The sequence below is a fragment of the Drosophila grimshawi genome, unplaced genomic scaffold (assembly GCF_018153295.1).
Source record: "Drosophila grimshawi isolate 15287-2541.00 unplaced genomic scaffold, ASM1815329v1 contig_1369, whole genome shotgun sequence".
Lineage (NCBI taxonomy): Eukaryota > Metazoa > Arthropoda > Insecta > Diptera > Drosophilidae > Drosophila > Drosophila grimshawi.
In genome coordinates this window covers 4,753,578-4,778,812 of record NW_025062891.1, presented here as the reverse complement: position 1 = coordinate 4,778,812, position 25,235 = coordinate 4,753,578, and the positions used below count along the sequence as shown (strand labels likewise).

Sequence of the window (25,235 nt, the reverse complement as noted above, 5' to 3'; positions counted from 1 at the left end):
AAATAGTGCTAATTAAACTACAAGTTGTTGCTGAGAGTTTTCCTCAAATACGATCGACGGGTGGTGCAGTTAATAATAAAAAAAAGAAAACAAAAAACCAGTTAAGTCTGTGTCGGGTGAAAGAAAGAAATTTCGCTTAAGTGTTGAATTGAATGTGTGTGTGTTTGTGCAACAACAACAACTACAACAGAAGCGATAGCAGAAACAACAACAAAAACCTGGTCTCGTATGTCCGCTTTCCTTGCTCATTACGGTGCTTTTCTGTGCCCAAAGTGCAGGCAAGTGCAGCCTGGAATCAGTAGCGGTTGGTGCCGTTGACATTGACAGGTGCGTAGACAATTTTCTACTTTCGTTGCTTCAACTTTTCTGCTTGTATTGATTGTTCAAATCTGGCGCCGCATCCCATTTAACAATAGATCTATTTATGCATACAACAAATTTCGAACGAATAGAAATAAAGTGAAAGGTGGTGGCACATCTTCGTCAGCCTTTTGTCTGATTCATAACAAAAGCAAGCACACACATCTAATTGTAATCTACTAACATTTTGTTACTACTAAACTCAATTGTGTATTAATGCAGAAATAACTACTACTACAACAATAGAAGACTGAGAGACAGAGAGAAAAGTGTGTGTGAAAGAGATGCACGCACTGCTGTAAGGGCGAGGACAAGGGCAACAGCGACAATCGATAAAAATATTTAATGCACTTTTCTCGTCAATTTACAGCTGTGCTGTGTGTGTGGAACAGTGTCAACCTAATGCAGCAAACTGGATAATTAATTAATATCACCTGTATGCAAGTGTTGTCAACCACCCACAATGCTTATGTCATGGCCGGATGCTTATACATACATGCATAGAAATAAATATATGTATATGTATTTTACCAACAAGCATTGTATGGTAACGATTTTTCATAACAACCCCCAAAAATATCCCATAGCTAAATATGTACTTGTTTTTTTTTATAGCAATTTCCTACCTCAAGCGGTTTCTGACATGCAATTTCTAGCATTGAGGTTATGTTGCACTGGGTTTTGCCGGGTGGTTTTTCTAGGGGTTGCTGTTGCCATTATTGATTCACTGTTCAACTGGATTTCGCATTGAAAAATGAATCATTTGTAGCATATTTAACTTTCCATAAAATGCTAATAAGTGTGATTATTTGCTAATTTACAATTTCCCCTGAAATACCTGGCCACTAAGCGTTAAGTGTGTTAATTTGTTGTTGTTGTTGTTAATGTGTTGACAACACGTGCGACGGCGCCGCATACAATTTTCATTTTCTTTTAACAAACAAATTCTCAGCTTTGGGAGGGCGTGCCCCAAAGCACAGGCAATGATTACTTGGCCAGGTGGCCTAAAAGAAATCTCCAGAAAAAAATAGTAAAAACAACCATTTGTAGGCAAATTAAATTGCTAACAAACCGTGAAGTTGGTTAGTGGGTTTGTTGCTTTAACCAAAAAGAAATGTGTATATGGTTTTAATATGTATTTGTCTTCTCTTTTTATCTCGACTGTTATCTGTTGAACACAAACATTCGCCGTTAGTCTTGGCAGGCGCTTTGAAAATTGTTTTTTTTTATCGATTGCATTCTCACTTCCGCACAAAACAATCCAATCAGACAGACACAATTGCTTTTTTGCTACACTTTTTCTCTCATCCTCCACTGCCCGAGCTTCTTTTTTTCTATGATCGTATTTTTGCCAGCCATCCTCCATTTGTTGGCCGTGGTTGTTTTTGTTGCATTTATGTACACTTTACTTGCAATTGTATCTGTTCTTGTTGGCTGCGCCTTGCTGCGCCTGCCTCAAAGCGGAAGCGACGTCATTTATGTAAATTGTTTGCGTGACATTACTATACAGAAACCATATTATGAACCGGTACACGCACGCCCCTCTAGAATTAAGTCCAACACCATTGTGAATAACAGATCCTCCCCACTCCCTCTCTCTCACTCTTCTTTCAATCGTTGCCATGGCGGCTGCGCTCTGTAAGCTTCTATGATGGCAGTAATCAGTAATTTGCCATAAAAAAAACAACAGTAAAACTTAAAATTTGCATATAGCATATGGAGCGCTGTAACGTTAACCGAATGTTATTGCTGTTATGTTAATAGTTTATTTTATTTCAAGAATTGAGAGTTGCTAACACTGCTGAAAATGTTATGGCTGCTGTTGGCAGCTGAATAGGTATAAATATAAAATGATTATTTTGAAATATAATATTAAAAAATTATAACACATTATATTTGTTATTTTTGCTATATTTACCTAAAATGCATAATTGATGGCAAGCATATGTTGTATGCACTTAAAACATAAAATCTATTTATGTACATTTCGTTTCCCACATTTTTGTGTGCGCCATCTGACGAAACTGTTTTGTGTTTTTTTGTTTGTTGCTTTGACTTTTAATGACCTTAACAAAAATTTCATATTCTTTCATCTTGCGCTCATTAACCATAGATTCAAATTGGTTTAGCTTTGTTTTATTTTTTTCCGTGCTCTCTATATAGCTTGTAGATTTATTTTGTGAACTCGTTGAATTTGTTGTTTGCTTAAATTACCTGCCCCGTGCTCGCCAAGTTCAGCGAGGTGAAACGGTTAAATGTTTTCAAAACTGCCTGAAGTCTTTTGTAAACACACATATATAGACATTTGTATAATAATGTGTGTGTGCTCCACATTATAAGCCTTCATCTGCTGAAACAGGGTGCTTAGGCTGCATCGAATCTCGGTTCAACGCACTTGAGATGCACACCAATTTAAATTACAAATTTAAGTATGCACATTGATCAGAGTCACATTTTTGTTGTTTCATATTTTTTACTGGCTATCCTCACATGTCAGCAAATAATGAACAAAATGCCGCTCAACGTACAAAAAACGTGATGTGTGACAAGAGCTGAAAACAAATAAATCTAAATAAAAATATATCAGCGGATCAACGCACCATAATATCTAAAAGATACATATAGAGCGACGTATGTTTGTGGCGTAATTACTTTTTTTTCTTTTGGCAAACTAGTCCAAAAAATAAGCAGAAAACTGAATCATACATTGAATTTTATTTAGCCAATAATATGAATAACAAAATATATGTATGAACATATGTGTGAATGACCTACGTGTCTATAGTATATGTCCAGACCTAGCAAATAGCACGTAAAAATTGGTATAGAGTGAGAATTCGACTTGAAAATATCCTAAATCAAGAAAGAACCTTTGCCAAGTAGACACATTGATAAATCACTTCTATTGTTCTAAGATATATACTCAATTTATTAATATATTAATCCATTAATGAAAAAACACACTTGATCTACAGAAGTATCTCTCGTTTTCAACCATACCTGTTCTACACATTGAAATATTTACAGGGTATAAAAATGGCACACAATACTGCGAACGTCATCAACACCTCACTTTATTTCCACAAATGTTTTAGTTCGCTTGTAAGTATTTTCATTTATAAAATACGTTTACGTCGGTCAGCGTCCCAATAAGCTAGTCATTTTTCCGCTTGCCTGAAAGCGATTTAAGCGAGAAATCACTTGAAATTAATTTTCACCGTTAGCAGTTCCATACGGTTCGTCCAAATATTGACCTAGTCAACGTATTGTGAATCATGATGATGATATCGAACTTTTTTAAAGTTCAGTCGATCAGCGGCGAGCGCAGAGTGCCACAAAGTTTGCACAGAGCTTTTGTGTCACTAAAGCTTTTGCATAAAGCTTTTAAAGAGTACACAAACTAAGAGAGAGACCATGCAAATTATTTTCAGTTCTCTTTATAGATTTTGCTTTTAGCATTGGGTTGACTTTTTTGACGTTAAAAACTATTGAAAAGAGATACCTAACCTTAAGGCTTGAAGGCTTTCAATTGTACAACAGTAAATTGAACTAGCAAACCTTTGTACAATAAATAATAAGCTATACAAAAGATATGTATATATATTGTAACATTTATATAAACCTTTCAGATCGCCTATTCAAAGTGCATTAACAATTTCAGCTTAACTCGTCAATTAAAGCAAACAAATTGCAATTAAGTTGCACAGCTGTTAATGCAAATTTCGCGTAAACAGTTTTTCAATTACTTTTAAATGCTGCCACTGTGTGTGTAAACAATACAACAAATTCATTTTACTGACGCTCTAAAGTTTTGTTTTGCAATTGACAATAAAAACATCTTATATAGTATAGTAGTACTTATATGGCTTGGATTATACAATAATTGAGTGTATATTATTTTGCAAGCACCTCTCGCATCCATGATAAAGCCTGATTGATAATAATAATGCTGACTCTATACGCAACATGAAATAACCTTGATTTGTTATTCTAATACCTTCCCTCTTTTGTTTTTTTTTATTATTATTATTATTGTCGTACGAGACAGCTAACTAGAAAAACACACCGCACTATTCTATAAACTAAATACTTACCTACATATACATACACATATATATAAATATATATATACATCATGCATAAGTATTTGCGATAACACAATACGCAAGCGATGCGGAATTCTCTCTGCCAAATTCTTATTTGCATATGTATGGGTGGTCTATATATGTATCGGTTCGGCATAGTATTTGTTGTTATTATAAAATCAGCTCGTGGCAAGACAACAACAAAGCAACGCATTTGTTCGAGTGCAAAACCATTAAAGAAAATAATACAAACAGCTCGAAAGATGAATGAAAATGCGTTCGTCTATTTTTGCTTTCTTTCGAGAATTACATATTTTTCCTTATACCCAAAAAAAGTTACTCTAAGAGTTGATAATAAGATATGTAAATAGTTTCTAGCTTGTTTTGCATTTGAAAAAAAAAACGCTAGCTAAGCAAATACTCAACTTTAACCAACCTAGTTTATATATTTTCTGAGAAAAAAAAAGTGTCTCTAGATCTGTTGAAGAAATTTGATTGTATTTAATGATACTGAATACGTTTTTTATGTTGCTTTTTGCAAGCTTTAATATATTATGCATCTCTCAAGATCACGTCTACAAACCTTAAAAACCAGCTTAAATATAACTGTAACTACAGAACTGAAAATACACACTTATAGTACATGGAGATAACTCCCTCTACTTATCTGTAGAGTTTCACACTTCCTTGTTGCAATGCAGTCAAAATGAGTCATTGCAAAGCAAATGCACATTATGCATTATAGTTTAATAGATAAACATATTGTTGTTCACCACACGATATCTGAAAAATATATGTATTTATTATTATTGTTGGTGCATTCGAAGAAAAAAATAACCCACGCGCTGTTAAAGTTGTTGTTTACGTTTCTTGTTGTTTACACCAAACGCAGATATAGAAATTAAGCGCCTTGTATACAGTTAGTAAGCACTTGTATGCATGTATGTGTATGTATGTATATTTATGTATTCTTTGCCCACAATTTACGCGAGTCGAGTCGGGCCCACAAATTACAACCAATCGGGGGCGAGTAAGCATACAACAAAAACAACAACAACAGCTGCAATACATGTAAAATTACATTTGTTTGTGTGTGCTTAGAACCGGCTGCTTTGCGTATGCGGAAATGGTTTTACTCTTGTTGTTGTTATTCTTAGTTTGTTTTGTTTTGTTTTGTTGTTTACGCGCAGTGCAGTGCAAATTACAAGTGATATTAGGCACATACACATGCACACAGCCTAGATAAACAGCTATACACGTGTCTGCAATCGGCGTAATTCATTTTGTTATTCAAATACGTCATTGCTGTAGAGATAATTAGAAAAACAAATGACAATTTCGTGATTAATTGACTATTTCAAATTACATAACAGATATGTTGGTTATTGCTTATGACTGACAAATATCATATCCTTATTTTTTATTTAACTATTCTAGTATTTGTTTATTGTGGGAACAAAATTTAATTTATTTTATTTATTTATTTATTAAAATATATTGGGCAGAAATTTGTAAACCAATTTTATTAAATTTAAAAAAAATAGTTGATTAAAAAGGTTATTATTCATATTTAAATTTATTTATTAAAAAACAAATTTTAAATTTATATCGCTGGAAATAACGATTCTTCAAAATATCGATTTTTTTTTAAATTGTCTGGTGACCTCTTTTTATAATTAAAATTATCTGACGGATTTGAAATATATTAGAGAATAGTCAAAAAATACTGACCTATTTCTATGCTCATTGTGCATCATTTGAAATAGTTCGATATTGACTTTCAGGCTCTTTCAAGCCAAAATTAATAGTTAATTGGTGAGGCCACGTTATAGAGAGCCGATACATTTCTGATTATAAAAACCCCAACTGCGTAGTATTTTTGCAAAATAGTTTATGCGGCTACCGTTGCATTAGTGTTGGTGTGAAAGGTGCGGATACTGGTGCCACACGCGTCACACTCAAAGCTTAACTAATTCGACCTTGATGCGTGTTGTTTTTTGTTTTTTTTTTCTTTATTCGCCGGGTTATCTATTATGCTCAGCTAGAAATAGCCGGTTGTGTGGCAAATTGATACATATGCATATACTATACTATACATATGTTAGTATGTGCATATATATATGTATATGTGTATCATAGTTTGCGGGAGCAGCAGACACACACACACACACACACACACTCACCGTTACAAAAATATATTCGCTCGTGTTGTCGTTAATTAAAAGGGGCTCGTCTCAAGTTCCCTCTCTTGATTTTCTTTTTTTTTTTTGTTGACGCTGAATATTAATAAAATAAACTGGCTAGATTTCTCAGTTAAAAGTTTGATTTAATTTAATATAATGAACTTTAAGATTATGCATATAGTATTTTATACAAGGCGGATATTTAAAATACACCGAGATTAAATGCAAATAATTCTGCAAAGTCATTAAATAAAACATCCAAATCAGAGACGATCAAGGTGAAAACAAAGTTGAAAGCGAAACCACAAACCAAAGCGAAGCAAACAAGAACAAAACGATCAAAGTTTACTGAAGAGCAATACTTATAGATACACTGCTAGAATTACACTTACCGCAAAAAAGAAAAAGTATAAATAAAAATATGTATTGCAAGACTTGCGATAATGTTGCAGGTGCAGTCTTTGTGAAACTATTGCCAGTCGGCAACGCCTTAAAATTTGTTGATTTCTATAAATTGCGAACATTTTTCACAACTATTTACCCATATTAGCTAAATTTGGAGTAAACAAAATGTTCAGTCAGTCATTGTTTTAAATTTCATGTGTTGTTTTTACTGCTTGAATTCGTAAAAAAATTTGTTTGGCTTTAGTTTTTCAAAATTTGGTGATGTGATTACCAAACAGTTTCCAAGTGTTACCAGCGTTTCAAAGAACTGCACAGAGAGTGCAGCCCGCAAAGAATCGTACGTAAGAAAAGAAAAAAGAAAACAAAGTTCCACTCTTGAGCAAAAGAGCTTTAAAGTTCCCCCTATTTGGCGATAGTTCGCTTTAGTTTTGAAATCTGGCCACATCTTGCAATTATCGTTCAGTACACTTTAAAAGAAGAGAAAAAGCGTGCGGGCGATCGGATGACGAAACAGTGTGCAAGCGAATCAGCTGATAAAAGTAACAGAACTGTGTGCAAGCGAAGCAGCTGATAAATGAGCTCCGGCTTAGGGGGGTTTCAGTACGCTGATAACTTGCGGTACACTCTACCAAACGTTATCTCTGCACTCTCTCTTCTGTTTCTCGCTCACACTCCCTGCTCTTATCACACGCTTGTCACACACTGAAATCTTATCAAGTGGAAACAACGGTTTTTCCTTTTTTTGTGGCCAGTTATTTCTTAATTTCTTCAATTTCATTGTGTATTTTTGCGTCGCGACATTCGATTTATCATTAATTGGAAATTTAAACTGTATTTTAACGTGGATTTTAAATCTTTATTTGTATTTAATTAATTTAATCCTTGGGTAAGCTGTGATAACCTTTACTTTGAACTAAAAAAAAACTCTGAAAGCGGTTCTAACCTCACTTTTGAATCAAGCGGCACAATGAATGTCTTTGTTTACAACAAAACAATCTATAATAATGTTGCACCACTAATAATATACTTGCAAAAGTTAATCAATTATTATATTTATAGATATGATCTGTTGTTAGATTGATTTTCCAGTTGAAATGTCAGTTTTGAATGCGAGCATTTTGATCGTTGACTCACTTCTAGCTCACAACTATTTATGACCAAATTGAGTTTAAACAAAAAAAAAAAAAGAGAAGAAAGATTAGATAAAGTTGTATCAAAAGCGGAATCTAATCAAGAGTGTTCGACTAGCAGCTACCCTATAGACTTGAGGTTTCTTAGTTGTTTTTCTATCGATTTTAAAGTACCAGAATATATCTCCATTCATTTTTTATTTAAAAACCGCCATATCTAAATTTTATCGAATCAAATTGTTGTCCTACATTTGCACAACGTCGCTATACCATTTGTACAGGGTATAATTATGGTTTCTTGGTGTTACATTTGTACATACGCACACACCTAAATATAAATATAAATAAACTATCTTATGGGAACGGAACTAATAAACAGCTAACACCACATCATAATGCTCCAAAATTTCGAACTATTCAAAAAACGAGTACCACAATCTTCTTCTACGCACACAGATAAAAACCTAAAACATTTGTATATCTATATATAAAAATAAAAAGAGAACTGATCGGCGGAAAAGAAAGAACGGAGAGATGCCACTCTTTGCCCGTAAATCCACAAAGAACTCTTCGGATCACAGCGACATCAGCCAGGACAGCAAGGGACGCTCCTCGCTGACATCCACAATGATGCACAACAACAACAACAACAACAATGGTCATCATCAGAATAACAACAATGAGCTGGACAAGAAGCCGCCGTTAATCTTTCACTGTCAGCTGGCACACGGCAGTCCGACGGGTCTAATTACCGGTTTCGCCAGTGTTCGTGAGCTGTATAAGAAAATTGCCGAATGCTTTGATATATCCGAGGAGGATATACTCTTCTGCACCCTCAACTCGCACAAGGTGGACATGACACGACTGCTGGGCGGTCAGATTGGCTTGGATGATTTCATCTTTGCGCATCGCAAGGGTCGCGCCAAGGAGATTGAGATTGTTAAGACACAGGATGCCCTCGGGTTGACCATCACCGACAATGGAGCTGGGTATGCGTTCATCAAACGTATCAAGGATGACTCCATCATTGATCGCATCGAGCACATTTCGGTGGGGGATCACATCGAGAAGCTGAATGGTGTCAATATGGTGGGCAAGCGGCATTACGAAGTGGCACGCATGCTCAAGGACATTGCCACGGGCGATACGTTTACGTTGCGCCTAGTGGAGCCGGTGCGCAGCGGTTTCCAGGGCATCGGGCCGCGCAGCCAGTCGCGTGCCTCAAGCTCCGGCGGCGGTATCGGTGGCGCCAATGGCGGACGCAACTATGGCAGCGGCAAGGAGACGCTACGCTTCAAGGCGAATGGTAATGCCCAGATTGAGGCCAAATTCGACGAGGCGACGACGGCGGGCGTTGAGGCAATTAACAATCTGCTGGAATCCTTTATGGGCATCAACGATACGGAGTTGGCGTCCCAGATCTGGGATCTGGGCAACAACAAGTCCAATTCCATGGACTTTGCCGAGGCCATCGACAGTTCGGATCTGGAATCTTTCGGATTCACCGATGATTTCATCATCGAACTCTGGGGTGCTATAACCGATGCGCGTCGCAAAAGCAATTAGAAACTATTCAATCCTAATCCAAAATTGTTGCATTTTTCGAGTTCGTTCGAGTTCTTAGACAAGTAATAAAACGCTTAACTAATGCAAACAAGAAAAAAAAACTATGCAAAAAAAAAAGAATCATAATTCATCATTTATTTTATTATTATTTTGTTAATTGCTAGAGCTTAGTTATAACATATTTATACACATACACATATATTTACATACATACAAAAATTTACATATATTTATTTGTATGCCTGCATTTGCCAATTAATTTGTATTTGTTATAATTATGTCTATTTTATATATATATGCATTCAAATTGACAACAACCGTAGTAAGTAGAAAAGAACAACAACAACATACAAAGAAAAGTTCATATGCAATATTATTTTGGTACAATTTTTGTTCAATGTACATATTTATGCATTTCTTTCTTTAGTTATTATTTACTATATAAATGTATGAATAAATCTAAATTATTGATATTGTATTTTGTGTGTTGAGTTCGTTTATTTTGCATTTGTTTATTTGTGGTAAGTTATTGTGCATTTTAGGCATACTATTAGCTAGATTTTGCTCAGTGTATACATGTAGTATTTATCATTTTGATGATTTTTGGCAATCAACAACAATTTGTACAAACCAAAAGATTCCACTGGCAAAAACTGTGACAAATTCATTTGGCATATATTTCAACTTGTTTTTGGTTTTTTTTTTTTTGCTTTTTTCGTATATGTAGATGGCCATGAGCACGTGCGTTTTCGACTCTTGCGCTTAAATATGTTGATGAATTCTAGTCATACATAAATAAATAAATAAATTCGTACGTAAATATGTCAAGCGCATATAGAAAGACGTTTCCTGTCTCTCGGCGAGAAAGCTTTCAAGAGTTTCAGCTCTCTTACGAATGAGTGCTGCAAACTCAAAAATCATGCGACCGTCTGCAGCTGACAATGAAATTGTTATTCTGGCGTAGACATCACAACAATTGTAAACACACACACATGCATATATATATATATATATACAAAATGCAACAGCAGTCGCGTAAACAACAGCTGCTACTGCCGCCGTCGCAGCGTCGAGTAGCGTACAGCTGATAAGCACAGTTATTAACTTATTATGCTTGTGTGTGAAACACATAAGATATAGTGAGCGTGAGGAAGAGGGAGAGGTATAACGCTCGAACAGCTGCTCGCTCCAGTCACAGACATAGCAACCAATTTAAAGAATATCAAGTTTTACATGTATATCTTACTGGTTTTACAGGTTTCTTGAAGCAGTCAAACAGGCAGAGACCCCAAAGCTTTTACTCTTAAGTCAGACGCGCACCGTGCTCTCTCGCTCTCTTTTGGATTTCCTACGCTCTCCCAAATTCATACACACACAGAGGCAGGTGCTTAATTAAATTAGCTTTGGCGCATTTGAATTACTAAAGAGACGAGGCAGTCGCTCGAGCGCTCAGTTGTGTTAACGCTGTCGACCCGACAGCAAGCAGCAAGCGCAGAAACTGAGAAGTTGAACCGAAAGAAAAATAACCCTATCAGAAAACAAAAAGAGATTTCATTGAGTTTAACTGAAAAGATAATTTACCAACAACACAAAGAAAACAAACTCAAGTGTCACACTGAAGCAGAAATAGAGCGGGGCAGATTTGTCTTGCTAGTTTTTCGTGAAAGAAAACCCAAGACGGAAAAGCAAGCAACAAGGTAGAAAAGAGCGACGGTCACATAAAATTTCCATTATACTAGAAACGTCTGCAATTCAATGTGATTTTTCTTGGCAAGCAATATTTTAAGACTTTGTTCCTGTGTTCGTTTGTTTGTTTTGTGTAGCGTTATTGCATTATTTAATGAGTGTGTTTTTTGGACTTTGATCGTGACTCAACACAATTCACTAAGGCTGCTGGCTCAAACGAGCAATAAATATTAATAAAAATAAACATTTAAATTTTGAGCATATACGTCAATTGTTGTAGTGTTTGGTGTTGTTTCGAACATTTCATTTAATTTTTTTGTTGCTGTGCAGATTTTTTTCCACTGCTACCTCGTATTATATGTCATTGTGCGAAATGCAAACTTGCTGCCTTCCTTCCCCCACCAGTATATCTCTTTCCCTCTTACGGGGATTGCATAAAAAAACGACAACAAACGAGGAGAGCTTTTTTATGCGTTTGTTATGCTTTAGGCTTTTCGCGCGTTGCGTTTGTTTGCAGGTGAAAGTAACGCGTGATAGATGGCGTGTTGTCTGTCTTACTTGCTTGCAACAAGCGCCGCTTTGGATTGGACTTTGCGTTATATAAATAGTCATAACTGGAATAGCAGACACAAATTGATAAAACAAAACAAAAAACAATAATTGAGTATGGAGAACCTTGTCTTATCTCGACTACACAAAGTACAAGACTTGGAACTAAACAGGAAATATTTCAACCATTTTCGTATGGCGATAAGCAAACACCAATAAGCATCAAATACTTTGATAAAATTTAACAAATAATTATATGTATGTACATTGACCTTTATGCTTGGCTGCAAGATTATTTATTATGAGTTTTAGAACAGGTAATGCGAACAGGCCTGTTAAAAACGTTAAATAAAATTTTATTCATATTCAGTTGTATATTTTAAGTGTGTGCCGTCGATTAAATCGCGTGATCTTTTCCAGTGGCAATGCGAAATGAGTAATAAGTTCATGTTTCAACTTGTGCGTGTGTTTCTGTGTTCGATTTAACTTATCATTTCGTTTATTACACAAAGGCACACACACACAAGCAGAGTGAACACGCCACTGACTAACTTTTGATGGCTGTGTGGAAAATGAACTATCTTCTCTTTATCGATAACAGTTGTATATGTTTGCACAATACTGAAAGAAAGCTCAACAGTTGCAGTTACATTTTGCGTAGAGTTTGTCTACCTTTGGTGTGTGCCTTGAACTTAATGTAAACTAGTCTTGAATATCATTTTTTTTCACGTAAAGTTCATGGCATGCGCTTATTATTCTTAAATCAAATGTTGAGCAATTCACAGTTAATTGCTGTGTCCGCTTATATACTATTTCAAGTACAACAAGTTTCGTTAGTATACCAAATATTGCATAACATGCAATTACATATTTCAAACAACTCTCGAACATGACTTAAGCAAACACAAGCATATGTATCCAAAAAATCCCCCCTGCTTTGCATTATTTGTGTGCTTCTAGGCAACCGAAAAACAATCATTCTTTGTAATTTGTTGGTGTGCTTGCATTCGCGAATGCAATCACCTTGACTTTCTGCACAGAAGCTTCTCAAGCGAAAGCGCTTGGCAACAAGAAAAATCCAATTTTATTTACATGTATGTATGTATGTATGTTGTTTGTTGTGTTTTTCTTTTTCGTTTTGCGGATTTTCTTAATGCACGTGTCGCTCTTCTTAAATGAAAAAAGGAAAAAGAAATAGAAAAGAAAAGAAAAAACATTGACGGTCTCTTGTTTGATGTCGCAAATGGATATTTTTAAACACCGAAAACTATATTATATTTTACAATGGCACTAAAGCAAATTAATTTATGACAGCCTCTGTGTTTTTGCCTTTTACAGCTTGCCAAAGGGTAGAATCCGTTAAAAGAGCGACGACTAAATATCAAGTGCAATAAAAATGACTGCTTACTAATTGCACTCGCAGCACACTGCAACAAATCGAAGATCAATTTACGACACACACACATATATATATATACGCATTGTGTGTGTGTGAATATTCAATTCAAGCCGTTATCGATAGGCTATATCTTGCGTGTGTATATCGATTAACTAGTTGCGCTTAAGATGAACAGTTTGGCACGCGTGTTTAGCAACCTGTCCGACTTCTACAATGACATCAATGCGGCCACTCTGACCGGCGCCATCGATGTGATCGTCGTGGAGCAAAAGGATGGCGAATTCCAATGTTCGCCCTTCCATGTGCGCTTCGGCAAGCTGGGCGTGCTGCGCAGCCGCGAGAAGGTGGTAAGTGTACACAAAGGATACACGGTGAGAAAAAGATCGCCTTTTCTTTAATTGGAATTGTTTTGTTTTTTTTTTGCTGGACAGGTGGACATTGAAATAAATGGAGCACCCGTTGATATACAAATGAAACTGGGTGACTCTGGCGAGGCATTCTTTGTGGAGGAATGCCCCGAAGATGATGGCGTAGAGCTGCCCGCCAATTTGGCCACATCACCCATACCAAAGAGTTTCCTCCAGTCGCTGAACAACAATGCCAACGACACAATGGAGGACATTAGCGGCGTCATAGCCGACAAGTAGGTTATTCCTCACCACACAAACGTGCATTTGTTGTAGATGCTCCATGCTAGCTATACACAAATCATAAATCATATGGCATCAAATATCATGTTTACATATTTTTAGAAGCGCTAGCGATGAATTGCAAATCCCGTTGCCAATGCCCCGTCGCAACTCCATTGATCTGTCGAAGGAGGAGCCCAAGGAGATTGCCAACGAGGGCAGCAAGTTCGAGAATCAGGCCTCGGACTACACACACCGCAGGTAGTAAAATGCTTCGCCTAGAAATCAATACATATTTTGATATTTTAAAGTCATAAAATATATATATATAAAATATTGAGTATAAAAATCATTCATTTGATTGATTACAAATTCGAATCTGCTGAAAAATGGTTACCTTTTCTGCTCCAGGCACACGGATTTCTTGCTGGAGAGACGCAATTTGAATGAGAAACGCAAGGAGTTTACCACACAAAAGATGCGCCAGGAATGGGCCGAGCACAAGGAGCTATTTCTGGACAAAAAGCAATCGGAGACGTTGGACAAATTGCCCGAGTCAAAGCCGGACGAAATGGCGGCAGTAGACACAAAACTAGAACCAGAACTGGCCAATCAATCCCAATCGGATCCCATTGAAATGTCCATAAAGCCCCAGATGCCCGAGATGTTGTTGACGACACCTACGGGTCCAGTGGCTGCAGCGACTTCAATCACCGAGACCAACAAGGACGATGCCAAAAACAAGACCAAGAAGCGACGCAAGAAGTCGCAAATGAAGAAGAAGAACTCGCAGCGTAAAACATCCTCGAGCAGCTCCGCGGGCAGTGCCGCCGGCTTCGATGCCGGCAATGCGGATACCGTCTCACTCAGCTCGGTGAAGGTGAGCAACATTGATGAGACCGATATGGTTGCCAGCGTTTCCGTCAACACAAATTCGTCATCGAACGAGGAGCAGGCAGCATCGTCGGCACCACTCGTCACGGCTGCCAGCGAGCTGACACATGTGGCAACAACGCCCACAAATGTGCCACGTCACGATCTGGACATACACTTCTTTAGCGACACCGAGATCACCACACCGACGAGCATGGGCGCGGCGGGCGGTGGCCGCGGAGGAGTTGGTGGCCATCGACCATCAACGCCCATCCAGAGCGACAGCGAGCTGGAGACGACGATGCGTGGCCAGTGCCATGGCAATGCCGATGATGAGAACACCGCCCTGTGGAAGTGGGGTGAACTGCCCACGGCGGAACAGGAAAAGCTTGTCGCCGAGGAGCGTCGCACATCGATGCTGAGCAGCATGTTTAGCTTTATGAAGCGGGCGAATCGTTTGCGCAAGGAACGTGATGCTGGCGACATTTATCTATCCGACCTAGATACGGGCAGCATAGATCCCGAAATGGTTGCCCTCTACTTCCCCAGTCCCAAGGCCAAGGAGTCGAAGCAAACGCAGAGCGGCGATGAGGATCGCGAAAGTGGCAACGGCACCAGTCTGCCCCATTCACCCAGCTCCCTGGAGGAGAACCCAAAGAGCCAGGACTCTGATTTCGATGAGGGTGGCAAACAGATGCCGCCGATGCCAGAGAACAAGAAGTGAGTACTAGCTGTCAATCAGCCAAACCAGAGTTTTCAAGAGCATGTCACTCACACTCGATTTTTATTTAATTAGATATTTGGATTTTGTGGCCATGTCCACATGCGGCATGCAGGAGAATGGTGCGCCGCCCACTGATGAAATGTTCGATCGCCATCTGATCACCTATCCCGATGTAAGTAAGATCATCAGCATAATTTTCCATTTTGCCTGCAAAACTATCGATAGTTCTCTGGCCAAACCTCAAATTAGGGGTATGCGTTGTTTGAGTAACTATCGATAGGTTTGTGCGTATGTGTGTGCATTCGATACCATTGCACCCCACAACAACACTGCGATACACAGCACTGCACTTACTATTAACAACCACATTATTCATGCATTGCCTGCCGCCGTTCCCCTCGCTGTTGCCCGACACAGGTGTGCAAAGATCCACATATGTTCGCATCGCCAAATCTAGTTGTACGCCTGAATGGCAAATACTTCACTTGGAACGCTGCATGTCCCATTGTTATGACAATGATTATATTCCAGAAACAACTAACCGATGTAAGTGTTGACTAATGTCACAATTTTATTGACCGTTAGTCGCAACGCAGCTGACTGCAAGTCTTGAGTAAACTTTGTGTTGATATTTCGACAGGATGCCATCGAGCAGCTGATAACGCCAATGCCTCCAGTATCTGGCTTTGATAAACCGGAGGCTATTCTCCAAACAATGCAGGACAATGCTGGTCAGACCAAGCGCTCCTGGTGGAGCTGGCGACGATCTCAGGAGGCAGTGCCCAATCAGGACAGCAACAACAAAGGCATTTACATCCGCAAGAATCCAATGCTTAAAGATGAGAAGGGTTAGCGCTGACAACCTTTTCCTTTGTTCTCCTTTGTTAATACTTGTTCATTTTTAGATGGTGACCAGGCTGCTGTTAGCACACAAACATCGCGTCCCAATACGCCGGACACAAGCGATCCTACGCTCAGCAAAAGTGATTCGATGGTGAATGCCGAGAATACCTCCGCTCTCGTGGACAATCTTGAGGAGCTGACCATGAACTCCAACAAGAGCGATGAACCCAAAGAGCGCTACAAGAAATCGCTGCGCCTTAGCTCGGCGGCCATTGTAAGTAATACCTTCAAATAAGGAATACCCTAATCCTTACTGACCACCTGCTATTTGCGTAGAAAAAACTTAATCTGAAGGAGGGCATGAATGAGATTGAGTTCAGTGTGACGACCGCTTATCAGGGCACAACGCGCTGCAAGTGCTACTTGTTCCGCTGGAAGCACAACGATAAGGTTGTCATTTCGGATATAGATGGCACCATCACCAAGTCGGATGTTTTGGGTCACATTCTGCCGATGGTCGGCAAGGATTGGGCCCAATTGGGCGTCGCACAGCTCTTCTCCAAAATTGAACAAAATGGCTATAAGCTGCTCTATCTATCGGCACGTGCCATTGGCCAGTCACGAGTGACACGCGAATATTTACGCTCAATCCGGCAGGGCAATGTGAGGCTACCAGATGGGCCATTGCTGCTGAATCCGACATCGCTGATCTCGGCATTCCATCGCGAGGTTATTGAAAAGAAACCGGAACAATTTAAGATCGCTTGTCTGTCGGACATCCGTGATCTATTCCCCGAAAAGGAACCTTTCTACGCCGGCTACGGCAATCGCATTAATGTAAGCGGAATACATTTGATATTTCTTATATCTTATAAATATTTATTGTTACTTCCCGCATTGCTTTGCAGGATGTGTGGGCATATCGCGCCGTCGGCATACCTATCATGCGCATCTTCACCATCAACACCAAGGGCGAGCTGAAGCATGAGCTGACCCAAACATTCCAGTCATCGTAAGTAGCCCAAAATCTGAATCTGAATCTTTTCTTTCTACATATTTGGTGTTTGGTGTCTTCACAATTACTAAGGCTTCAAGTTTAAAGTTTTCATGTGCTTCAAGCTTGTCTGAAGCTGCCACTCATGCCACATACGAAATCGCAAAAAAATAATACAAATAAATATCGTTAATTGGCCCAAGTCGTTATTAACCTCATTATGTAAAGGCTAGCTGTAAGTCTAGGTCACATTCTATGTACACATAAGTATATATTTATATATATATATATATATGTGTGTGTGTGTGTGCGTGTCTGTAGGAACTAACTTCATTATTATTCACACAATAAACCAATCAATCGCAATGAGAGTGCACAAATTCAACTGAAGCATTTTGGTTGTCACATTTATATATTGATACAGTGGCTACATCAATCAGTCGCTTGAGGTCGATGAATACTTTCCGCTGCTGCTGCACACTGATGAATACGAATATCGCACCGAAGTATTCGATCACGATGAATTGGAGGATGAGCTGCAGTTTAGCGATGATTATGATGTGGATGTTGATGTTGATGTTGAGCTCCACAATAATGACAATGATGAGGATGACTCTGAATCAGATTTTGTCGATGATGATGATGTTGATGTTGATGCTGATGTTGATGCTGATGTTGATGCTGATGTTGATGTTAATGTTGATGTTGATGTTGATCGTGATATGAGCCTCATAATGACTCACCATGGGGCCAAAAATGAAATAATATTATCCTCACCACCCAAATGGCTAAATGGCAACAACTAAGCAAAAGCAAAATCAAAGCAAAAAAAAAATACCAACGAAATCCAAATGGGTGTGAAATTTCAATTGTGATACAATAATTGTTGTAGTGTTAAGTTCAAAAATACTATAGTTTCTAGTTTTTGGGAGCACGCTTCGATAGCCTGAACTTCCACTATAAAAAAAAATATGATTTGATATAGTCCTAAGCGAGCCGGCTTTGAAAGCTATAGCTCCGACAAAATATACGTTATTCTAAGAGCTGACAATGACAAGTCCGTATTGTATATATATTTATATATAAAGTAAACGTTTTTTGATTTATAAGGAATTATACTAATTTATCTATATACATCTATATATATATTTCTACACAAATAAAATGTGTGCATACTCTTGCTGTTATACAATGTTTTAACTCTGGCGTGGCATGTGGCAGTTGTTGTGAGGTTATGTTGCACTCTTGTGAGGTTATGTGTTGATAGTTTGAGGTTAGGTTGCATTTTAAGAATGTGTTGCATACGCTTGGGCGCTTAGGGCCAATGCAAACCGTTTAATATTGTTGCATAACTCTTGTCGTTTTGCTTATACATAAATATACTTTGTTTATTAATTATTTACCATGAATGCATTTGCAGGTACTGCAGCATGACCTACATTGTGGATCAGCTGTTTCCGCCCGTCAAGCATGACGAAGTGGACGTCGAGTTCTCCAATTTCAATTACTGGCGCGATCCCATACTCGATTTGCCCGAACTGGACACGGCGCTGGTGCCGCCCAATAAAACAGAATCGGCCTCACTTCGACCCATTCCAGAGAAATGAATAATCAATAATCGCAACAAACAAACAACAAACATAAACATAAACATAAACATACATAAATACATACTAAACATACAAATAATCAGCTATTAGAGTGAAGCTTTCTATCGTGTTATATATTTCGCAAAACAATCTTTTCATTTCCCAAACTTCAAATCCTATTTTGAGAAAAGAAAAACAATACAACTTTGTCTAGATGATCTATTCAAAATTTACGTACAATACATTATGCCTATGTATACAAGGATTAAAGTACATTTTAAGTTACGTCAAACAACAACCAGGGAAGTGATTTAGCCTACTTTTGCATTATATATTTAGTTAATTCGCTTTTGATTTCTTTTATATATATATATTATTTGAAAATGAGAATTTATCAATGCAAAGGATTTATTGCAAATTATTTTTGTATCTCTGATAATAAAATTGTGAAGTGTTTGAAACTGAAAATTCCTGAGCTACGACTACAGACATACTATTATTATTATTATTATTATTATTATTATTATTATGAAAATGCATCTTGTGATTTTTAATTTATGATTATAATTATTATGATTTTGTGATGATCAGTTAAATGATATAACTACATACATACATACATACATACATACAAATGCTTATAATTTAGTCAATGCTGGGCCTAATTCATTGCTTAATTGACTTTGCTTAGCCCAAATACATATATACAAATATGATGTTTCAAATAAAAATCAAATGCTTTAAACCATTTCTATAAATCTAAACGTAATTGAAAACTTTGTTTTTGTTACGAAAACAAAAAAAAAAAAAACTGCCAGTAGACGACAATGGATAAACAGAGAAGTTCGGAGAAATCAGGCGACGGCCAAATCAAAACTCAAATTGCAGTGGAAAATTTTTTTGTATATTGCTGGTGTTCTTCCATAGATACAAATACAGAAGCAATTGTTGCTTTTGTTCTCGTTGTTGCTCGTTGTCGTCTAGCATGCATACATAAATGTGAGAACATTCGAGTAGAAAAAAGTGTGTGTGATTATGGACAACAATAAACGATATCGCACGCTTGTGGAATGGGAGGGGAGTTGAGTGGCCAGAGGAATGGGGCTACTGAACTGAACAGCAGACACAACACATATGGGGCATGGATGCACGTATTGTGTTTGTATTTGTCAACGTAATTTTGCCAATTCAATTAATGCTCATTTAAATCATAGCAGCCCAGGCCAGCCAGCAACAACTGCAGCATCATCATCATCATCATCATGGTGATCATCATTAGCATTGGAGCATACAAAAGCGGGCCAGAGACACTGGGGAGAGGGTGCCACGGCTGAAGTGACCACACAAGTGAACTATTAAGTTTTGTATGCGAATGAAAATTAAATATCATTCAAATTACTTGTCAACAGGAACATCTGTATTGTTAAAAGCCAAGAATTGCTTTCTTTTGAGTAATAAATTGAGACGAACCGACAAACTTCACGGAACTGTTTTTTTTTTTTGCGTTAAAGTACTTAATTTTTAATTAAATACATATTTCTTGAGCATAATTTATACGTTTTCATATGTTTTAAATTTCTTGTTCTATATACGTTTCATATTTTTTGAATGACAAATTTCATGAGCTGTTTAAATCGACACAAGAATATTTAAGTATATGTTTTTTCGATTGAAGTTCGTTTATTTGTTTAATGAACTACACATTTCTCAAGCATACTGTATACATTTAAATATTTTTTATATTTACTTCGTGAAAGCGATGAAGAACCCTCACAGCACATTTTCGCAGGTTGAGTCGCCTTAACTAGGAAAAGATGTAGTATCCTAGGGATGCATGTTTTGAAGGGTTGATGGGCTCAGAAGGGGCATAATAGTTCTAACAGGTCGCAGTGCATATATCCGAAAAGTAATAATATTAATAATATTTACTTTGACGAAAAAATTCCAACTGCTGTTTGAAACGACTTAAGATTAATTATTTTTTGTCATTGAACATTGGTTTCTGTTTTAAATGAGTTACACATTTCTTGAGCAAATATAAATTATAAACCAAATGGTCGAATCCTTAAACTTTCTTGTTGGCTTTTTAGGTTTACCAAAACCAATAAAATGAACCTACTCAAAAAAAAAGCGAATTATTGAAACACAAAAACTAAAATGTAATAAATATTTTATATTTATTCCTTAGCTTTCGATAATAATTTAATATTATATTTTAGCTTTATTTATTCAATAAAAATTTACAGATTAATAAGAAACTCAACTCCAGCGATAGTCTTGTGCAATACTCAGGAACATATATTGCTTCCTGCTGTAATTTGAAGAAACTCACTCATAATCCCATAAAATACTCACACGAATACACACACACACATTCACACACACACACACGCACATTCACACACACACGCACATTCACACACACACACACATTCACACACACAACATAAACAGAGTCACAAATGACATTAAGCATAGAAAATTTTCCATCTGTTGAGCTGTGCTTTATGCTCGAACAAAACGAGATTTAGCCGATTATGATTAGTAATACATACATACATACATATATGTACGTATGACATATGTACAAATGTATGTATATATATGATTGGTACTACATATGTACATCGTTCACATACATATATAAATATTTGCAATGATTATGCTTAGGCCAGCTGATTTGGCATAATTTCGACAATTTGCTCAAATGCAATAACAAATAAATGATTTGAGCGAGAAAAAGTGTAGCGTAAAATATATACTTACTATAAATCAGGGGCAAGATTAACATTAATCTGTGATTTTGTTTAGAATTTTGTGGTAATCAACATAAAAAAAATTAGCGACTTTAAAGCCGACTTAAATTTTCCATATCAAATTTAAATTGCATGACAGCGAGCTTCAATTGAGCACCACTCAAAATGAAGCCGACATCGTTGTTGTCCCCTCTTCCAAGCTTCGGTTCTTCGTTCGGGGCCCCATATGGAAGGTATAAAAGCCAGCGCACACTGGCAGTCAATCATTAGTTATCTCTGGGAAAGCAATCAAGCAAATAGTCCGATTTCATTTCATCCAAATAAAAGGAAAAAAAACAACCGAATCCTGCAAATATGAAGAACTCCGTTGCCATTCTCCTCTGCGCCTTGATTGGCCTGGTAAGTTTGGCCGTGAGCCTTTAGCCCTTTCGTTGGAGGACTAAACATTAATTCACACTCCGCATAGGCTTCCGCTGCTGAGTACAAGTTGCGCACCGCTGAGGATCTGCAGAAGGTGCGCAAGGAGTGCGCCGTCGCCAACAAGGTGACCGAGGTACTGATTACAAAATACAAGGCCTTTGAGTATCCCGATGACGAGATCACCCGCAACTACATCAAGTGCATTTTCAACAAGTTCGATCTGTTCGAGGACACCAAGGGCTTCAATGTTGACAATCTGGTCGCACAGCTGGGCCAGGGACGCGAGGACAAGACCACACTGAAGGCCGACGTTGAGAAGTGTGCCGATAAGAATGAGCAGAAGTCAAATGTCAGCGCCTGGGCCTATCGAGGCTTCAAGTGCTTCCTCAGCAAGAATCTGCCCCTCGTCCAGGCTGCCATCCTGAAGAAGAACTAAGCGCCCCAAAGCGCCATCTAAAAATTAGATTAGTAGAGCAATCGTGCTAATCATCAAGCATCGCACATTTTTCGGATTCAGCATTAAATGTTTGGATCATAAATTTCTTTGGATTCTGCACTTTGCTTAAAATTCAAATAAAAATCGTATAATAGCGAGCTTAAAAGCCAAGTTGAATTTTTTATTTCATTATTCTTTTTTTTTTTACACACACACATGCTTTATTTATGGTTGTACTATATAATAATGCTTATCATATACTCTGCAAACAGTCCAAGCTGAGTAGGTTTCCTTTGTCGCCGCTTTCTTTCTCACTCTCTCTCTCTTTTCTTGATAGCGTTCCCTACCTTGTCCCACCCAAAGGAAAGGCATAGAAAAGTTGTTGTAATTCGTTTATATTTCATCATCTTTTCGATATAATCAATTTTCTTGTGTATTTTATTATGTATATTTTTTTTCGCATACATAAACAAGATGTAAATCTTGGTTCTTTTTGGATGTTTTTTTTTTATTATTTTGTGGGAATTTTCATCTTTTCCATACCAGCTCTTTTATCATAATTTTTTTTATTTTCTTTTTTGTCATCTTCTTTTTTATTTTGCCATCTCTAAAACTTCTTTTCTTTGCTTTTTTATTTTTTTTTATTTTATGCTGCTTTTGTTTGTCTTCTTTTTTGTTTTGTTTTGTTTTGTTTTGCTTTTTTTACAAACTCTTTTCCTCTTCTTTTTTTAGTTAGGCAGTTTATATATAAATGTATATATATATTATTTATTTGAGAAAAATTAAAAAGTGTGATAAAGGGGTGTTTGTGGTGTTGGGTGCTTCAAAAAACATTATAGCCAAGTTACGTTTTTTTTTTCTTTTTTCCTTGTTGATTTTCATTTTATTGGTTTTCATCTTTTTTGCGCCTGTTTTAGAAATTTTTTTCGTTGCTGCTGTTCATTTTTTTTTATTATTATTACTTGCATGTATAATATATTTAATTTTTTTTTGGTGGCGTACTCTTGCATTTTCTTTTTTTTTGCATTTATTACAAAGAAGTTTTGGCAATAAAATGTTTTTTGAAATTATATATTAAAAAAATCTGAAATCAAATATTGATTGGATTAAAGAATTGTGTTAAAAATCAAACTAAATAGTTGTTGGTATTCAAGTGCCCCCAATCCACGAGTATGTTAAGGATACAAATTCCCAGCAGATTAACAGACGGAAAAGGCGCAAGGTGCACACAAATTACAAGAACGGATTGCAAATGGAGACAAACACAAATGTGTCTATGTATGGGTTAAGAGGTACATGGTACATATTAGTGCACTTTCTAATGCAAAGATCTGGATGCATTTGCTTTTTTTTTTTTTTTTTTTTTTTTTAAGCGGACAACATATAAAATATTGATATACAGCTTTATAATGAATATGGAAAAGTAATCAAATCGTTGACGAATTGAGCACTTTTCCTATCACAAATGCATAATCTCTGAGACAATTGAGAGTTTTTGATCAGTCAACTTACCTTACTATAATTTAAGCAAAAACAATTATCAATACGGCGCATAGTAATTGGCGCGTCCGCGGTAACCTCTTCTGAAACGAAACACAGACCGAAATTAGCACATATCATATTAGTTGGCTGGGTTAAATGCCATGTGCCTTACATTGCGCGCCGAGCGCCACGGAAAGTGGAGTGACAGCAGGAGCGGGAGACGCGTGCCCCTCGGCCCCGGAAGCTGCCGCGTGCGAACCGATTTGTGGTGGAGAGTCCAGGCCGGTTTGTCCGCTTCGACATGACCTGCAAGAAGATAACAAGTATTATTAGTATCTTAAAAAAAAAAACCATAAAAATAAAAGGGACACACCTTAATTTGACGTCCTCGGAAGAGCGTTTCGTTCATGGCCAGTGCAGTCTCAACATATTCCTTCGAACCAAATTCAATATAGGCAAAACCCTTGGGATGCCCATCAGCCTTGTTGCATAGAATGGTAACACGATTGATTGTGCCGCATCCATGGAAATGTGCCTCCAGCTCCTCGGCGGATGCACCATAGTCCACGTTGCCCACATAGACGGACCTCGTGTCTATCTCCTGTTTCTCTTCAAGTGAAAGCGGCACGGTTGCCAAACCGGTTGTTGAACCGCCAGCCATTTGTTTGTCGACCTCGGACTGCATTTGTTTGATCTTTTCAGCCTCTTCCTCCATTTCTTTGACGCGTGCCTTGATGGCCTCTAGTTCTGGATCGATCTGCATGCTGCCTTCCTCCTTAAGTGTTTAGTAAAATCAGCAAATATATTGATTTCAGTTAATTCAAACTTGCATTCAATTCGAAATGCTAAAAAATGCGATATGTGGTTTAAGCTGGACAATGACTAAATGAAGTGAATAAAGACGCTTCGAAAATGGCGGCCGCTTTGTTTCGCGAGCTTTTCCATAAAGCTTTTTCTGCGAATTTCGGTGCTTTTGGCATGTAAGGCCAAATGAAAACTGGTTTAATGTCGACCAACACTCACCTCTGTTTCAGTCACAATTTCAGCCTCCTGTTCACCGTTTGTCTCATCCAGCGACTCCAAGAGCTGGTCTTCGTTTAAAGTAATATCTTCATCTGCCATTTTA

At 37.5% G+C, this 25,235-nt stretch overlaps 4 protein-coding genes across 10 annotated transcripts; 3 read left to right on the top strand and 1 right to left on the bottom strand.

Annotated features, from left to right (window-relative positions):
• The first annotated feature begins 262 nt into the window (after window positions 1-262).
• On the top strand, window positions 263-9,812 carry LOC6559374 (PDZ domain-containing protein GIPC3). Of its 2 annotated transcripts, none has more exons than XM_001987380.3 (2): window positions 263-327; window positions 8,620-9,812. In XM_001987380.3, the coding sequence occupies exon 2, from the start codon at window positions 8,698-8,700 to the stop codon at window positions 9,727-9,729; it is 1,032 nt and encodes a 343-aa protein (XP_001987416.1). In that variant the 5' UTR covers window positions 263-327; window positions 8,620-8,697; the 3' UTR covers window positions 9,730-9,812. The 2 variants fall into 2 exon arrangements, with proteins under 2 accessions (XP_001987416.1, XP_032589823.1); XM_032733932.2 differs by lacking the exon at window positions 263-327 and adding an exon at window positions 7,241-7,370.
• Window positions 263-19,784, top strand: LOC6559373 (phosphatidate phosphatase LPIN3). 5 transcript variants are annotated; one of them, XM_032733927.2, is made up of 12 exons: window positions 263-327; window positions 13,303-13,710; window positions 13,795-14,006; window positions 14,116-14,253; window positions 14,404-15,585; window positions 15,662-15,761; window positions 16,007-16,135; window positions 16,230-16,437; window positions 16,495-16,706; window positions 16,769-17,269; window positions 17,341-17,444; window positions 17,851-18,244. In XM_032733927.2, exons 2-12 carry the CDS (start codon window positions 13,531-13,533, stop codon window positions 18,230-18,232), a joined length of 3,348 nt encoding a protein of 1,115 aa, XP_032589818.1. In that variant the 5' UTR covers window positions 263-327; window positions 13,303-13,530; the 3' UTR covers window positions 18,233-18,244. The 5 variants fall into 5 exon arrangements, with proteins under 5 accessions (XP_032589818.1, XP_001987415.1, XP_032589819.1 ...); XM_001987379.3 differs by lacking the exon at window positions 263-327 and adding an exon at window positions 11,157-11,426; XM_032733929.2 differs by lacking the exons at window positions 263-327; window positions 17,851-18,244 and adding exons at window positions 11,185-11,426; window positions 18,847-19,784.
• Window positions 19,785-22,069: 2,285 nt separating this feature from the next.
• Window positions 22,070-22,798, top strand: LOC6559307 (general odorant-binding protein 99a). Its single transcript, XM_001987377.2, has 2 exons — window positions 22,070-22,170; window positions 22,238-22,798. Exons 1-2 carry the CDS (start codon window positions 22,126-22,128, stop codon window positions 22,625-22,627), a joined length of 435 nt encoding a protein of 144 aa, XP_001987413.1. The 5' UTR covers window positions 22,070-22,125; the 3' UTR covers window positions 22,628-22,798.
• A 577-nt stretch (window positions 22,799-23,375) lies between these two features.
• LOC6559306 (polyadenylate-binding protein 2) lies at window positions 23,376-25,231 on the bottom strand. 2 transcript variants are annotated; one of them, XM_032733933.2, is made up of 5 exons: window positions 25,133-25,231; window positions 24,483-24,884; window positions 24,282-24,415; window positions 24,140-24,210; window positions 23,376-23,711 (listed from the first exon to the last, which is right to left on the bottom strand). In XM_032733933.2, the coding sequence occupies exons 1-4, from the start codon at window positions 25,229-25,231 to the stop codon at window positions 24,168-24,170; spliced, it is 678 nt and encodes a 225-aa protein (XP_032589824.1). In that variant the 3' UTR covers window positions 23,376-23,711; window positions 24,140-24,167. The 2 variants fall into 2 exon arrangements, with proteins under 2 accessions (XP_032589824.1, XP_001987412.1); XM_001987376.3 differs by having other exon boundaries at window positions 24,140-24,207.
• Window positions 25,232-25,235: the final 4 nt, after the last annotated feature.